The sequence below is a fragment of the Lonchura striata genome, chromosome 5, assembly GCF_050655825.1.
Source record: "Lonchura striata isolate lonStrDom1 chromosome 5, ASM5065582v1, whole genome shotgun sequence".
Taxonomy (NCBI): Eukaryota; Metazoa; Chordata; class Aves; order Passeriformes; family Estrildidae; genus Lonchura; species Lonchura striata.
Window position 1 is genome coordinate 40620730 of NC_140707.1, and position 15999 is coordinate 40636728.

At 46.7% G+C, this 15999-nt stretch overlaps 2 protein-coding genes across 11 annotated transcripts in view; one reads left to right on the top strand and one right to left on the bottom strand.

Annotated features, from left to right (window-relative positions):
• Positions 1-2524, top strand: part of ZFP36L1 (ZFP36 like 1 zinc finger CCCH-type) — a 3736-nt gene extending 1212 nt beyond the window's left edge. For both annotated transcript variants that reach the window (XM_021537050.3, XM_021537049.4), the window contains exon 2: positions 1-2524. In XM_021537050.3, coding sequence (XP_021392725.1) covers positions 10-951 — 942 coding nt within the window. In that variant the 5' untranslated portion in view covers positions 1-9 and the 3' untranslated portion in view covers positions 952-2524.
• Positions 1130-15999, bottom strand: part of RAD51B (RAD51 paralog B) — a 452264-nt gene continuing 437394 nt past the window's right edge. For all 9 annotated transcript variants that reach the window (XR_014956026.1, XR_014956032.1, XR_014956030.1 and 6 more), the window contains one exon: positions 1130-15999. This exon is cut by the window's right edge. The gene's annotated coding sequence lies outside the window, so the exon portion shown is untranslated.

A 15999-nucleotide genomic window follows, 5' to 3' on the forward strand; every position in this document is an offset into this window, starting at 1 on the left:
AGCAACAAGATGCTGAATTACAGCCCCTCGGGTGTCAGCGGGTGCCTGCTGGACAGGAAGGCGGTGGGCACCCCGGCGGGCGGGGGTTTCCCTAGGAGGCACTCTGTCACCCTGCCCAACTCCAAGTTTCACCAGAACCAGCTCCTCAGCAGCCTGAAAGGGGAGCCGGCCCCCATGCTGGGCCCCCGCGAAAGCCGCTTCCGGGACCGCTCCTTCTCCGAGGGTGGTGAGCGCCTACTGCAGCAGAAGCAGCCCGGGGGACAGGTCAACTCCAGCCGCTACAAGACGGAGCTGTGCCGCCCCTTCGAGGAGAACGGCGCCTGCAAGTACGGTGACAAGTGCCAGTTCGCCCACGGCATCCACGAGCTGCGGAGCCTAACCCGTCACCCCAAGTACAAGACCGAGCTGTGCCGCACTTTCCACACCATCGGCTTCTGTCCCTATGGGCCGCGCTGCCACTTCATCCACAACGCGGAGGAGCGCCGCGCCGTGGCGGGGAGCCGGGAGCCTGCCGTCACCGACAGACCCCGCCTGCAGCACAGCTTCAGCTTCGCCGGCTTCCCCAGCACTGCTGCCAGCGGGCTGCTGGACAGCCCCACTTCTATCACACCGCCGCCCATGCTGAGCGCCGACGACCTGCTGGGCTCCCCCACCTTGCCTGACTGCGCCAGCAACCCTTTCACCTTCTCCAGCCAGGAGCTGGTCAGTCTCTTTGCCCCCAGCATGGGGGTGCAGGTGCCCAGCGGGAACTCCCCCACCACCTTTTTGTTCAGGCCCATGTCCGAGTCCCCCAACATGTTTGACTCGCCACCCAGTCCTCAGGACTCCCTCTCTGACCAGGAGGGCTATCTGAGCAGCTCCAGCAGCAGCCACAGCGGCTCAGATTCCCCTATCCTGGACACCTCAAGACGTCTTCCCATCTTCAGCAGACTCTCCATCTCCGACGACTAATCTGGGGTTTACTCTTGCCCCTCCCCACCTCTATTAAAACGTTAAGCTGAACGCCCCCCACCTTGTCCCCAGTAGTCCAAGCTGGATGTTAACATGTCCACATGCCTGCCTGCTACCCACTGGCTTAAACCTTAAGTGCCAAAATTACGATGAGAAGCAATAACGTTTACAAAATTAGTGCCTTTTAACACTTTTCACTGTGACTGTATTACCTCTCCAGCTGCAGAGGGCACCAGCAGCTCTGTGCGCTTCCAGATGTGCAGGAAATGTCCGAATCCGGCTCCCTCCACTGGCCATGTACTGCATCGCCCTCTCCCAGTCCCTTCCCAGCCGGCCAGTTTCTGCTAGGCTGCAGGCACGTGGGCAAGTGTTAACATCCAGTCATCTTTCTCCCCTCCCCTTAAAAGACTAAATCTTGCCTGGATCCGCTCAGGTCTGTGGGAAGAAAAGCTGAGAACGGACAAAGATTGTAACATGAGTGGGACTTCGACTGGGAGGAAGAAAACAAAAGAAAAGCAAAAAAACAGATGGACTATGAGAGACTTGACTTTGGTGCTAAAAGTTCCCCATGTATACATGTGACATCTTAAAACAAATAAAGAAATAGAGGGGTGGGGCTAACAGAAGTCATTCCACACACACAAGTTCGTGTAAACAAAGTTCCAGTAGACATAGCTTTAATGGTTTTGCTCTAGAGTACTTTAGACCTATCTTAGAGCACTCACGCCAAGCTTTTTATTATTTTTTCTGGGTTTTTAATTTTGTATAACTTTTCAGAAATTGGAGAGCAAATTTTGCTTGTCACTGCACAACAATATAAAAAGCTTATTTAACTTATCAAAACGTATTTATTGCCAAAACCTTTGCTTTTTAATTTTGTTCATATTTATCGGGATGATGAATCCATAGAATATATTCTTTTATGTTTAAATTATGATCTTCCATATTAATCTTAAGATTGTGAAGTGTCTTTTTTCCTTTTTTCCCCACAGTTTAATATATTATACTACAATGACATTTTTTGTAACTTTACACTTTTTTTGGTTATTTTATTTTAAAAAATGAAAAATTAATTTAAAAAAATGCAAAAACTGTGTTTGGATTATTTATTTTAGAACTCCCTCCCCCTTTTTTTGTGTTGGACTGCAAATGGAGTTGTTGTGCATCTTTGCCTTTTCTCTTCTCTTTCTCTTCTCCTCTCCCGGGTCTTGCCTACCTGGGCTTTAGAATGTACATACCTGAGCTCTGTTGCGAGACAACGTGGAAGGAAGATCGTTTTCTTCCTCTTATTGTATAGATTCTTCAAGGAGAAAAGCCTTGGGCTCAAAGTGCCTATCTGAAGACATTCCAAATACAGTTTGTCTTTGCATTTCTGTATTCCAAGTTTGGAGTTTTCCTTGCCAAGGTGAATGGGACTGGCACAAAGAGAATAATGAATGTAATTTTTTTTCCCCCTGTTACTGTTCGCTACACTGCTTTTTCTTCCTCTTTGTGTGAGTTTATTTAAAAGAGAATCTCTTTTGTAATGACTGTTTGCAGTTTAAATCAATAAACCCCAAGTTTTTTCAAGAAACTGACAGTGGAGCTGGTTTTACTTAAAAAAATTGAGGGGCTGGTTTTAGGCAACCCCACAAATGCAGGTGCTTCCCTTCTCTTGACCCTTGAAATGCCCACAGTGTGCCCAGGCATCCCTCCATCGATCCTCACTTGAGTCAGTGGGTCAGCCATGCAAGGGTTTGGGAGCAGATCAGTGGCAGCAAATACCTGGTGTGACCTACCCTGGTGGCCTCTAACCTCTGTCTCCTAGGGAGTGCTTGAGTCACTCAGTCTGTTCCTGACAAGTTCTTTCTGATTAGCATGGCTTAAACCTGGGATTGGCTTTTGTTGCCTGTGTGTTTTGTGTGTTCCTGCATAGCTCCTTCCACTTCAAGGAGAGCTTATGTGTGTTTTGAGTGAGGTTAAAGTGGGATGTCGAAGTGTTAGGGAAATACTCCAAATATCAGTCCTGGCTTCTTGGTGGTACAGGTTTACTTGCACAGAGGGGCTCTTTGGTGCTTTGTGGGGGAGAGGAACATGAACCCCCAGTGAAGGCTCAAGTGTATGCACACATCACCCTGCTATCATATTTAAGTCCTTGTACATCTTGAAGTATCAGGAATGCCAGAAACTTTCTAGGTCATTGGTTTTGTTTAGAAACACATCCTTGCCAGCACTGGTTATGGTGTTAAGTCTTGTGTTTTCACCTTTGAGCTCTTTGCTGGAGCAAGCTTTTGCTTCCAAACTGGGGCTGAAATGTTGCTGTTGAACCACCAGTCCTTCAGCTGTCTTAAGATGTCTCAATGTTCAGCTTTCCTAATTCATGTTGGAAAAGTTCCTGCCAAACAAAAGCTGTAGGATACCTCAAGGCTTACACTGGTGAGCCAACCCTCTCTGCTGTTAGCTCTATGCACTTGTGTGGTCTGGCACTAAAGGTGAGCTAGGTGGAGGAAAGGTGGAGGAAGAAGAGTGTTGCTGATGGAAGCTGCTTCCCTTGAACACTGCAAAAGCTATGTGGGGAGTTTCTTTGGCAGATACTGATGTAAATTAGTGCACGGTGTGGTCTGCATGCTGATCCCTGAGAGAAGAGCTTCAGCATTGCTGGCCTTCGGCAGTACCTTTAACTAAAGCCTTGCTCCTGGGCATAAAGACAATGAGCCCCATATGAGGATGGGTTCTGCCTGGGAAACTTGTGCCCAGTTGCAGCAAGTGCCCAGGCCTACTTCCTCTGCTGCCGGGAATCAAGCTGTCAGCTCCTGAAGAGTGAGAGTATCTGATCTGGAGGGGATCCCAAGCCTATTGCAGGGCACACACATGGAGCTTGAAACTGCTTGCTTCCTTTCTGGAGTTTCAGTGCAGCTCTTCAAACAAATAGTCTTTGACCAGTTAATAATTGATGAAGAAAATAGCTGTATCAGTTGCACAATGCTATTGGTATGACAAACAACCAGGAAGCTGTGCTAAAAGGAGGTCTTTGCCCATGATACTTGGGTGCTTCCCTTGCCCTCCAAGTGCACTGATTGCAGGAAGCCAGAACTGTTTTCTTCTGGGAGTTTATTAATGATATATGCTCGGTCACTCTGCTCAGCTTTTTGAAATTAACCTTGAGCTGGTTCACGCAGGGGATAGAGAAGAGCAGAACAGGATACAAGAGCCTTCAGCAGTGGAAGGATTTACCAGATGTGATATCATTAGGATTCATTGCAGCTTTGGTCTGTGGCAGCAGACACTCTTTAGAGTGTCTCTCCTTCCTTGTATTTACCACGCATGAGCTGTCCATGCTCTTTCTCACAGTTAGCAAGTTTACCTAGTGGTTGTTTAGGTGAACCTACCATGGCTGGTAAGGCTAGGGAAGGCTCAGAAAAGTATAAATAGCCTATGCTGACAGGATAGTTTTGAGACACACATTCCTCCGGCTTTGAATGTGTGTCTCACATTCTCCACTCTGGCTGATTGATTTAGTGCATGGACTTTCAGAGTGGCCATAAAGTAGGGCTGGGCCTGTGCATCGGGGCAGTTGGTCCTGGTGTGCCTGCTGTGGCAGGGCAGAGAGAAGCACCAACAAGAACAAGATGCCTGTAAGGTGCCATGGCAAAGTGTGCCTCTGTACACTGCACAGGTTGTGCTTACAGTTCTTACTTTGGGGCAGGGGGATGTCTGTGGTGGCTCGAGCTTCTCTTTGCATACGTTTTGTTGTAGTCATGGGTGCTTGCTGTGGGCTCCTAAGGAGTAGCCTATGCCTCCAGGCTACAAGCATTTGCTGTTTTTTGGCTTTGAGTCAGGTGTGTCTGGTGCTATCCACCCTCAATATGTCTTGGAAATTAAAGCCATTATGTATGGCTGGCTGTGCCAGTTGCCTCTTGGTATGGAATAATATGATGTCTTTGATCTGCAGAGCTCCAGGTGGCTCAGATCCCACCCTAGTACCTGCCTCCCCCCTTCCTAATTCCTGCAACAGCTGTATGTGTCCCAGAGACACTATTGACTATTCACTGTTTTGCTATGGACTAGCTGTGGCTTTTGTGCCAGAACACCTTCAGTTCTGCAATTAGGACCTGTAGAAGCAGAGATCATCTCATTTCCTGAACATCATAGGAGAGAGATGAAAAATCAAATAGGGGTTCTTTCTTGTTACTGATTATTTTGTTTTTAAAGGCAGTTGGGAACTTAATGTTTGATTTTGGCCAACCTTTGTTTAGTATCACTTGTACATAGAAATGGTGTGCCAGATTGCAAGAGATGAAGAATACCATTTAAAAGGAGCCCTGAAATTTTCCAAGTTCCTGGTCCTGAGAGAGTTTGTCTTATCAGTTTAGTCGTGAAACTGGGAGGCAGAGAGGGAAAGAATTTGGAGAAGAAATACGCTTGGAGGACTGTTACAAGCTGGCTCCAATTTTCAGTGCAGTGGTCTGTGGATGGGACTTTGGGCTGCTCATGCAAATAATCTCAGGAAGAATGGGCTCTGCCAGGCCTTTGCACAGCAGAGGGAACATGGCAGTGGGGCAGGAAAGGATGGGGTCACCACTGGACATCAAGAGCCAGAGACTGAGCACACACAGCGTGGGGATAGCATGGGTGAGAAAGAAGCCGTGCTGCCTAGAGTCTGAAGATTACTCACGTTCAAGTTCATGAAGGCAAATATCCATTGGGGCTCAAGAGCATCAAAATGAGGGGAAGGTCTGGATAATGCAGCCTGCTGGACACTATCTGATGACCATGCCCAAGGATATGAATGACTATTAAGATGCAGTAATACAGGCAAAAACCACAGCATGCCCTTTACACTTGCTAATTGCCGCAATTTGTGTGGTCTGTGTTGGGGAAAGCTAGCATGTGCTTGAGTCTGGAGAAAGAGGCTTTGGGAGAAGGTGCTGTGGTCAGTGTGTGAACAAAGAGGCTCCTCACTTCAGTGCTGGGGGTGTTGTGGGGGCTGGGGGCTGAAGACATGTCCAGGGCAGCGCTGACACAAAAACACTGCCTGCGAGGGAGAGAGACTTGTGCTTCAGGGAGGCTCCTCATACAACAGGCAGACATGAAGGTGAGAGGTCTGGTACCAGCAGTGGGGCTGGTGAGGCAGTTCTGCTGCAGAGGGGTGGTGTGCAGAGTGACCAGATGCTTCAGCAACCAGCAAAAGTGTGGTGAGTGAAGTGAAAATAGAAAAAAATTTAAGAGTGAAGAATGGTGCCTTTCTTACTTGGGCCCTACAGAAGAGGGGTCAGGAGGAGCTCATAGCAGAAGCAGTTTGAGGTGCATGAACCAGCCACAAACAGGAGGAAAGCAGCAAAGCCAGTGTTAGGAAGGAGTTAGGTGGGAGGAAGGGGTGAAGGAGTTGTAGAGGGTCTCTTGGGCTGGGAACATTGGGACAGATGGTGAGACTGGCTTGGTGGGGACACTTCAAGAGTCTGCTGGGAACTCGCAGAACAGTTCTTCCCCTCGAGGCTGAGTTCAGTCCAAAATGTTAGATGATTCTGCCTGGTGATGTAAAATGTCCTTTGTTTAGAGACTCTTTGGCCCATTCAGCAACGCCTTTTCCTCACAAAGCCGACGCTTATTCCCTAGAATACTTACAGAAAAAAAAAAAAAAAAGTTCCTCTAAGACACCCTAAACCAATACCTGCTGTGACTAAGCCCTGTGGGCAGCTCCGCAGCTGATTTATATCCTCCTCCTCCAAAGCGAAGGGGTTGGAGTGGAAACAGGCGCGGCGTTACCCATAGCCTCGGGCAGGAGCGTGAGCTGCGCGGCGGGGCGGGAGGAAGCGGGGCCGCGGGGCGGCTGCTGCCGGCCGTGACGCCGGGCCGGCTTTCCTCGTGGGCAGAACAGAGCTCCTTTTGGCTGGTGCAGCTTTATGGGCTCGCCTGGGTTTATTATACTGCAAATGGTTTGAATTCCACATGGTAATTTCCAGAGAGGCTTTGTTTCACGTTTGCTGCCTTTTCCCCTGCCCTGGTTTTAATTTTTTTTTTTTTTTTTTTTTAATTACCAGTCCCCTAACCTCTTCTTTTTGACTGGGTTTTGGTAATAGTTGCCGTTTTCTGAGCAAACAGAAGACTGGAATTCTCCCTGCCTGGGCTCCAGCTGCAAATTAATCTCTTTTCATAGTTTCGCTTTATGTCCGCCCACTATCCCCACCACATTAACTCAGTCAACACATGGAAGTGAAATTTTTCCATCCAGGATCCTGCGGGTTGTAAGGCTGTTGTGGAGCACGTGACTGCCAGCTCCAGAGTTTTCTTGCACCTCTGGATGGAAGGAAGTTTTCTCATCCCCCACATATGCGAGTGGTCGCCGGTGGGATGTGAAAGGTTTTGACAACTGGAGTTTGTGGAAACATTGCAGGGTTCAGCAGCACTTGTGCGTGTATTTAAAGTCCCAGCGCAGCAGCCGGGTGGAGGCACAGCCATAGGTATGGCTCGTTTGCAGCACCCCCGGTGCTACCAGCCCACTGCTCAGCAAACGGGGGCTCTCCATGGAGCCCTGCTCTCCCCACAGGGTTTATCTCCCTCCCAGGGAGGACAGAGGGTACAAGCAATGATGATATTGACAAAGACGGATGGGGTCTGCTTGGCCTATCAGATGTATTTTGTAATTTCTACGTGATGCCTTTCACATGTGGGCCTGGGAAGACTTTACAGGTATTTTGGGCACTTGGCAAATATATCTGTACCTATTCCACAGGTTTTAAAACCCTGTTAGAGATACTACTGCCTGGTAAAGGGGATTGTTTGGCAGTGGCACAGTATCGCAGAAAGAACTGCGGAAATAATTCAGGACTCCTGATACTTTTTCTCCTGTCATAGTCTCCAGGCAACAGCAAATATTTCTCCTGAATACTCTGGATGAGCAGATGCCAACGTTGATTCACAGGAAAAGGATGTAGCCACGCAAGCCATAGAAATGTTGTTTGGGATGGTAGCCACAGCCCCTAAGGAGACATTAAGCAATATGGAACAAACGCCAATGAAGCTATTAAAGCTCTTGCTATGTTTGCTATAAAGAGATTTCTTGAGCAGTGTTAGGTGGGAACCGTTGTGATTTACCTTGATTACAGCTATGTGGAGGGAATATACTGTGTTTCACAGCTCTGGAGATGCTGCTAAGGCTTTTGAGCACTAGCAAAGTTCTGGTTTACTGAGAAGTTACAGTCACAAGATATGGGGAGAGCTGTTGATAAAAAAGCTTTTGTTAAAGGCCCACAGCAGAGCATAAAAGGTGCAGTTCTGCTGGAAAAAGGATGGCAGTGAAAATGTGCAAAGAGCTCCCTGTTTATTTTCTCTGTGACTGAGATGTTCTGTGCTGTGTTCAAAAATAACCCCATTTTCCTTCATTATAATACTTACAAACTTATCATGAGATTATCATGAGAAAAGCTGAGAACAAACCTAATTCACCCTGTCTTCAGGGTGCCCAGCCAAAAGAGCTAGAAGAGCTGAAAAAAATAATTTTCCTCTTAGGTTTAGGTATTGTGGGCTTTGGATTCATTGGCTGAACTTGCTGACCAAGATATTTTCCCTCTTTTCCTCTTTTCTGACCAGAAAAACACTTCCAGTGTGGATGAAAACAGAACTGGAAATGTTTGGAAAGCATGCAAAAGTTTGTTTCAAGTGAGCTGTTGGTAAGAAATTGAGGGCAGAGAGCTGGGGGAGGCCAGTGGTCCACGGCCTGGCCTGTGGGGTTGTCAGTGTGTCATCCAGATTGGCAGGGACTTCTAGTGAATCATTCAGTCCTGCTCTTTTAACTGTGACAGAAATGAACTCCCAATTCTCAAACCACCTCTCAGGCAGAGGGAGTTGACTACTGATAGCCTTGAATGTCTCCAGCACTGAGGTGCACAGCATTCCCTTGTCAGGGAGTTTCAAGGCTCAGGCAATTTTAACCTCTCTATATGTAACCTATACTGAACCTGAATGTCTTCTACAGAGGTTTGTGGCCACTAACTTTTTGTCCCTTTGCCTTTGATTAACAAGACAGGAGGCCAGCTTCCAGACAGAGTCCCGCAAAACGGCACATGTGGTTTTACCTTTCAGCTTTCCTGCCAGCTGTTTCTCTTCTCCAGCTTCTTCCCAGGGCATGTGATTTTCAGAACATTTTCATGCTTCTCTTTGCATGTCTGCTGGAAATATAGGATGTCCTAGACCCACCCTGGACTTTCATTTTCAGTCTGGCTCTGCACTTGGTGATGCTGTCCTGCTCTTGGTTCTTGAGGTGGTAAATTTAACCTTCCCGGCCTAATGTGGGGTGAGGTCATATTAGGAGAAAAGCACCCTGTCAAATTATACCGGTTCTGCTAGGAATACAGTGGGAATCAGTTCCACCTCCTGTCACAGCATTGTGCTGCCAAACCAGGGCCCTGCCCCATTTCCGTGGGGCTCCCCTCACACAGCCTGGGAGTGGAGGCTGCCTGATTATGCAGAGTTTATCCCAAGTGGGTTGCATGTATGAATAAGTGTGTATACCTAATACCTAATAACTAGCTCTGATATTAGCACTGTGCTTCACAGCACCCAGGGTCCCTGGGCTGTCACCCCACTGTCAGGGCCCCTACCAGTGCACTCAAAGGAAGCCATACTCCTGCCCTTTGCTTTTCCTCCCTGAAGGAGAGACATTATTCCCTATCCCCAGGGAACATCAGCTTTGAAACACGGAGTTGATTTGTTTCCATTTACCATTATCTTGGTTTAAGTAAATAACAGTGGTTAACAGTGGTCATAAAATTATCTGGCTTCAAAAAAATTCAGCTGTAGAGTTTGGTCCTGTGGCCTCCCTGATCAGCTCATTTCCAAGGGACAAACATGCACTGGGAAAAGAAACAGTGTCTCCTTGTTCATCATAAAATTGTCATCTCCCCATTGTATCAGCAGCCACCTTGACTAAAGCTGGTCACTGTAGAAAAGTACAGCAAGCCTTTCACCATGCGCTGCTTCACCCTTCTGAATAAATCTGACAAGTCATTTAAATCAACCAAATCATCCACCATCCCTCACCAGAGGCCACCACATCACCAGCATTTTAGAATCAAGTTCTGCACTGGAGAGGAGGGTCCTTGACAAAGCAGTGATGATCCTCACTGAGGGATTTTGGATCACCTCTGGTTATACTGCAAGTAAAATATTTTCTCTTAATATCTGCCTCATCTGGAAGCTGATTGGCAGGCTGGCTGGTTTTAGGAATCACTCTTGACCTGTGTTAGGATTTCAGCAACAAGTATCTGGTTTCCAATTGTGGTATCATAAGGAAGGAGGATAGACCAGATGCCTAGTGTATCCAAATAAAAAACCCAAACCAACGAAGTCTTATTTTAGCTTCTGAAACAGAAACTATAAATCTTAATACCCATAAGGAATAGATGAGCTGGACAACCAGCAATATCAGACAGACATTGTTCTAGTGATGGTATCTGTGCTTTATTTCTGTCAGCAAGTTTAGGTAGTGATGTGTCTCTTTCTTAATTTAAAAACTGGTAGATAGCGAGGTTCAAGATGACAATTTATATAATTAGAATTTCAAAATAATATATTATACCCCATTTTCTGTACATAGAGATTAAATGTGAAAAGACCACAGCTGTCAGAAATGTGGATTTCTTCAATTTTTGCACATCTTTCTTTGTGTTCCTGCTGGTAGGACTAGGACTGCCATGACTCTTTCCCACAGGTGGCAATAAAAATTGATCAGGGTCCAGCCTGTTCCTCTGCTTCATTTAAGTAAAACACAAAAAGTGGAAAAAAACCATGAATGCTAAAAAAGTAAAATCCAGTCCAGCTCCAGGTAAAGGCACTGTACCAAATCTTTTTCAGTGCTCTCTGATACACAGAATTGGTCCTTGAACTGCTGTCATTTGGTCTGCTAATAAAACAAATCATAATGTTCAATATGAAGTAAACTAGGAAGAGAGGAAGAAACTGCAATTCAGCAGTAAGTATCTGAGCAGTGTGGAAACAAGTGCTGGTGGGGCTAGATCCTGCAAATACAGCAAAAGGCCCCTAGCTCACAGGCTGTGCTAGATTTCAGGTGACTCCCAAATGCAGTGGGGAATGAGGAACAGGGAAAAACCTCCTCTAGGAACTGACTGTATTTTGTCCAGCACTCAACAGCTGTTTTGGATCCTGATTTTTAAAAGATTCAATAAAATTAAAAAAAATAAGAAGTAAAAAAAAAGGAAAAAGAAAAAGAAAAGAGTGAGTGAAATTGAGATTGGGAAAAGAAACAAAGAGTCCCAAATAAACATGTTTTTGATGGAGGAACTGGGTTTTTGCACCCTAGCACTGTTTGTACTTTCAGATTGTCAGCAATCTGTAGCGTGCTGAGCAGAGGACAGTGTGGTGGAAATACCTATGAAGCAGTGAGAGCCTTATCAAGGTACTGTACCAGGAAATACACCGCTTTCTTTCCTACTTCATGCACGATGCTGTGATTAAACCCAACAGCACGCCTCATCATAACGTGCCTTATCAGCCCCACTATCTGATGACAACAGCAGCCCTCGGGAGACCAGACTGACATCATCCAAAACCTCAGTAGTTCAAGACTGAAGAATGAGGCTAGGCTGCAAGCTGTGCTTGACTGTGTTGATCTGTTTGTACTAAACTTGCAGGTACTTTGCTAGAGAAAAAGGAATATAAAAATCAAGCCCAAACAATGTTTCTGACCGTTCCTGACAGGTTGTCATGCTATTTAGCAAATGAATGCAGCAAGCAAAGGAGGTTTTTTCGCTCAGCAAATACCACAAGTCTGCTCCACAGCTTTCTGTAGCTTTGAGAGAGGGGAGGAAAAAAGGTCAAACCAAGACATTGTCACTGCCTTGAGGATGGTATGGAGCCCCAGTCCCAAATTCAGTTGTATGTGGCTGTGAGGTTTAGGTTCATCCTGTACTACAAACAGGGGCCAGCTGTTGATCCAGGCAGAGCTCTGAATCTCCAGATACAAAACTTCATCATGGCTGGTTCATTGCCAGTCTTCTTGTTTGGTAATGCTGGTTCACCGAGGCAAAGCATACTGGCCCTGGCTTTCTGTCCTCCTTTCTATAATTTAAAATGAGAATTTCTACAGTCACAAAAATAAGAAATAGAAAATAGAGCAGGCTTTTCTTGTGTAATATTCAGCAAACTTGTCTGGTTTTAATTTGTTCTCCCTGTCCTGGGTTCTTCAAAACACCTTCTCTCATTTACGTCAGCATAGATTTACCACACCCCAGTTATTTCAGACCTGGATAGCAGCATGGAAAAAGATTACCAGTTGTCTGGAGCTGATTCCTTACGCCTTGGACAAAAGAAGATCATATGGGACCATATTCGTTCAAGAACTGCCTTTGTATTTGTACAGAACCTGGCACTAGTGAGCCTACTCCTTCTTTAAGCTCCCAGCGCTACAAAATCAGTTTTTAAAAACACCCCCTGCGTTTAATGTTTGGGTTTTGGTGGGTTTGCTTTTAGTTGCAATGCAAGCTTTCAGAGGGAAATCAAGCCAGATTTCAATGCTGAATGCATGCATAGCAACCAAAGTAGGGCCATCCAGCGCACGGATGCTAAGTGCCATTTACAGCCCCCGCGGAGCCCAGCCGCCAGCACCCCGGGCCATGCACGGCTGGGTGGCCTTACTGCCCGCTGTGACCCTGGGGGTTCTGAGGTGTCCCCGCACCTGTCACATGGATCTGGGGAGCTGCTTTGCAAAAGAGACCTTGTCTTCCAGGACATGCTCCCGGTGCTCGCTGCTGCCCTGGACTGCTGGTTCCTTCCCTGCCGTGGCACCTGCCCGCCCCGGCAGCGCAGGGTGAGTAAGCACTCGGGATAGGAGCGTCAGCTCCTTCGGCGATGTGCGAAGGACTGAAAACCACCCAGCAGAAGGAAAATACAGATGACTTTCATTTTATTGTCTCAGTGAAGGCTTGGCTCAAGGGATGGGCTGCAAAGACGTCTGGTGGAAATAAGACTTGCCTTTTAAGAGAGATCATTAGATAAATCCAACTGTGTTGTGGGACTGCTGGAAGCCTCCCCGAACAAGTGTGGGGAACTTGTAGTGGTTTTTTGAGGCATAGTGCTATTGTCTATTTTGTTGAACATATTTCTTTGTCTTGATTAACTTTAAGGAGCACCGAGAACACAATGTGCCCCAGGGGGAAGATTTACAGAAAGACTTGATTGGAGAATGGAATTCTTTTAAAATTTCTTCTCCTACAATACTTTCTAAAATATTCATATTCTGAAGAACACTTGCTTTTTTCTGCTTGATAGGTACACCTGGGCTCTTACCCGGCTCTGCTACATTACTCAGTTAGTGCTTTAGTTAACTTATTCTCGTCATTGCTAAAAATATTGTAAAAACCCGCTTTTAAATAAATGACACAGTGGAAGATTGTTGAGGTCGGGGATTAGTAAGAAATATAGGTGAGATTTTTCAGATTTACAGACATCTTCTGGTCCCACTCCTGAGAAGGAAGCACTTTTGAAAGGCTCTTGTGAAATATGCTGATGGTCTGAGCATCCACATCATCAACTCCCCATGACAATTGCCACTGATTGACCACTTGCTGGCTGTCTCCGCTGCAGGCCAGGAATGGATGAGTCATGGAAACAGAATTCCCCTTCACCCTGGCTGCCTCCCAGGCCCTCTGGGGGACTGCATTGACAACAGAGAAGGAAAGTCAGCACTGCTTTTTTTGACACTGTGAATCACTGATCAAACAAAACTCTTTTGCTCCCATGGACTTGATATCAAGGCAACGGTTTTCATTACATACTAAGAAAACAATCCCAAATAGTGCTGGGCACATTATTTTGTGTAGAAAATTGATTCTGTGCTACTTCAGGCCAGAAAAAAATGTATACCATGTGTGCTAGAAGCTTTATCAGAAGATGCTGAAAACGATTGCCATGCAATCTAATACAGCAGTATTTAGATATTGGTTTTCATTTTCGATTTATTTTCTGACATAGGGTTTGGTTGCATTTTCATAATCTCTAAATGGAACAACCCTCTTGCGGAAAAAAAAAATACAATAAAAGAGAAGGAAATTAACAGATTAAGCTCTGGGTGCTTCCCTGAATAGATAATTACTATTTAGGTGGGGAAGGAGGTTCTGTTCCACGAGGTAACTAAATTATTTTTATTTGAGTTCTGCCTGGAACATTACTCAATATTCACACAACTCTGCTACTGGAACTCAGATATAAATACCAATGAATCCATACAGTGAGGTATTCAGAATTTCCCTCGAGGTATGCTCAAATGGGGAAAAAATAAACCATATAAAAATGTGTAAAGGGAGTTTTGTCTTGACACCATATGTATGGTGGGAGAAAGAAGTGCAAGTCCTGCCTTAATGCAAGCCCTTTGCCTTGAAAGGAGCTTTTCAGGTGTTGTCAGCCCGCCGCACACGGCCTGCGTGCATCCTGGGGCAGGGCTGGTGACTGTGGGATCTGTGCAGGTGGGTCAGGCCAGCACCTTCCTCCTTCTTCCTTCTCTCCCCATCCCTGTCTTTTCCTGTCCTTCCCTGCCCATGTCATCCATGCACACCAGGAAACGTCCTGTCCTCTCCTCCAAGGTGCTTGCCAGGATGTTTCCTGCAAAATTTCCATGTCTCAGGGAGTAACAGTGCAATGGGTGACTGTGTAATCCCTTCAGTGCTGGAGTTTGTCCTGGCTCTTGTGGTGTGTCAGGATCGAGTGGTGCTGGGACCCAAAGCACCACTGAGATGCTGTCTGTGACTCAATACCAACTGGACGTTTTCAGCTCACAAGCCTGTGATGCATTGATGCACTTGGATTAAACAACATGGTATGGAAATGAGAGCTGTAATATGAATTGTACCTTGTGTCCAGCATCAAAGCCATAAACAGAGCTTACCAGAGAGCCCCCAGTGCAGACAACCCCACCTCATCACTCCTGCTTTTCAAATGGGGGGGTGGGAGTGTCATGGCCCCTGCCAGTTTTCCCTTGTGGGAAATGTATCCTTACTTGCACACTGGAGATAACTTTACACTGGGAGAAGTGTCAGTGCAGTGGTGCCATGCTTATGCCCATCAACTGTAATGGGAGGGTCTGGTGACAGCTCAGCCATTGCCCCACTTCTTCCTGAACTGGGGTTTTGGGAGCTGTGCCACTCCATGCACTGGGGCAGAAAGAGGTCGGGAATGGGATGTCCTGGGTGTTGGTAACCACGCTGCCTCTTACCTCTTGTGATTCTGTGCTGCTGCAGAGGCTACGGCTGCTGGGACAGGGAGGTGGCATGGCACAGCTGTGGGGATACCCTGGCTTTCATCAGGGTGAGCACTCTGATCTGCCTCAGCAGCCATACACAATCTGCCTTGCATTTGCTTTCCCAAACAATCATATCTGGGAGGAAAGTGGAGCTTCTGCCACAGACACGGACAAGGATGTACTGGTTTAGACCAACAGGCCATCTAATCTGTGAACCTTCATTCAGCCAAGCTGGGTGCTTCTCAAAGAGACCTTAAGCCTCCCTGGAGCTGTGCTATGTTATCCCATGGAGAGTGCTGGGAAAACAGTGACTTAACCTGGAGGAGTTCAAGGAAGGGCAATACAGAAGTAATGATGCACTGGTGGAAAGGGCCACAGTTTTGCAACGCTGCTCTTTGACGGGGCGTTACCCACATTTCCCAGCCTGGCAGATTTAGATTGCTGCACTGGTCCTTCCTGAGGTCACATCTTAAACCCTCTCAGAGACTGCAACCACTGCAGATGCCCAGTGCATTTGGTCAAGGGGTAATCTCCTTGGGGGCACACGATGCCCATGTCCCTCCAGGAAATAGTCCTATGGCTCATGGGTTTCTGGGTGTAGTTTGGGTGTTGGTTGGTTCCCATAAAAAACTGAATGGCCCACATTGGCTGTAATGAGCGTCTGACTCTCCCTGCTGCACTGTCACAGCAAGTGGCAGCAGGAATGTATGCTGGAACACCCTTGCTGGAAAAGGGAATGTCTCTGTCCAGGGGCACTGGGACACACAGATACTGGAAACCCCTGCCAGGACTGATCTTAATTTTCTGTTTTTCCCGTG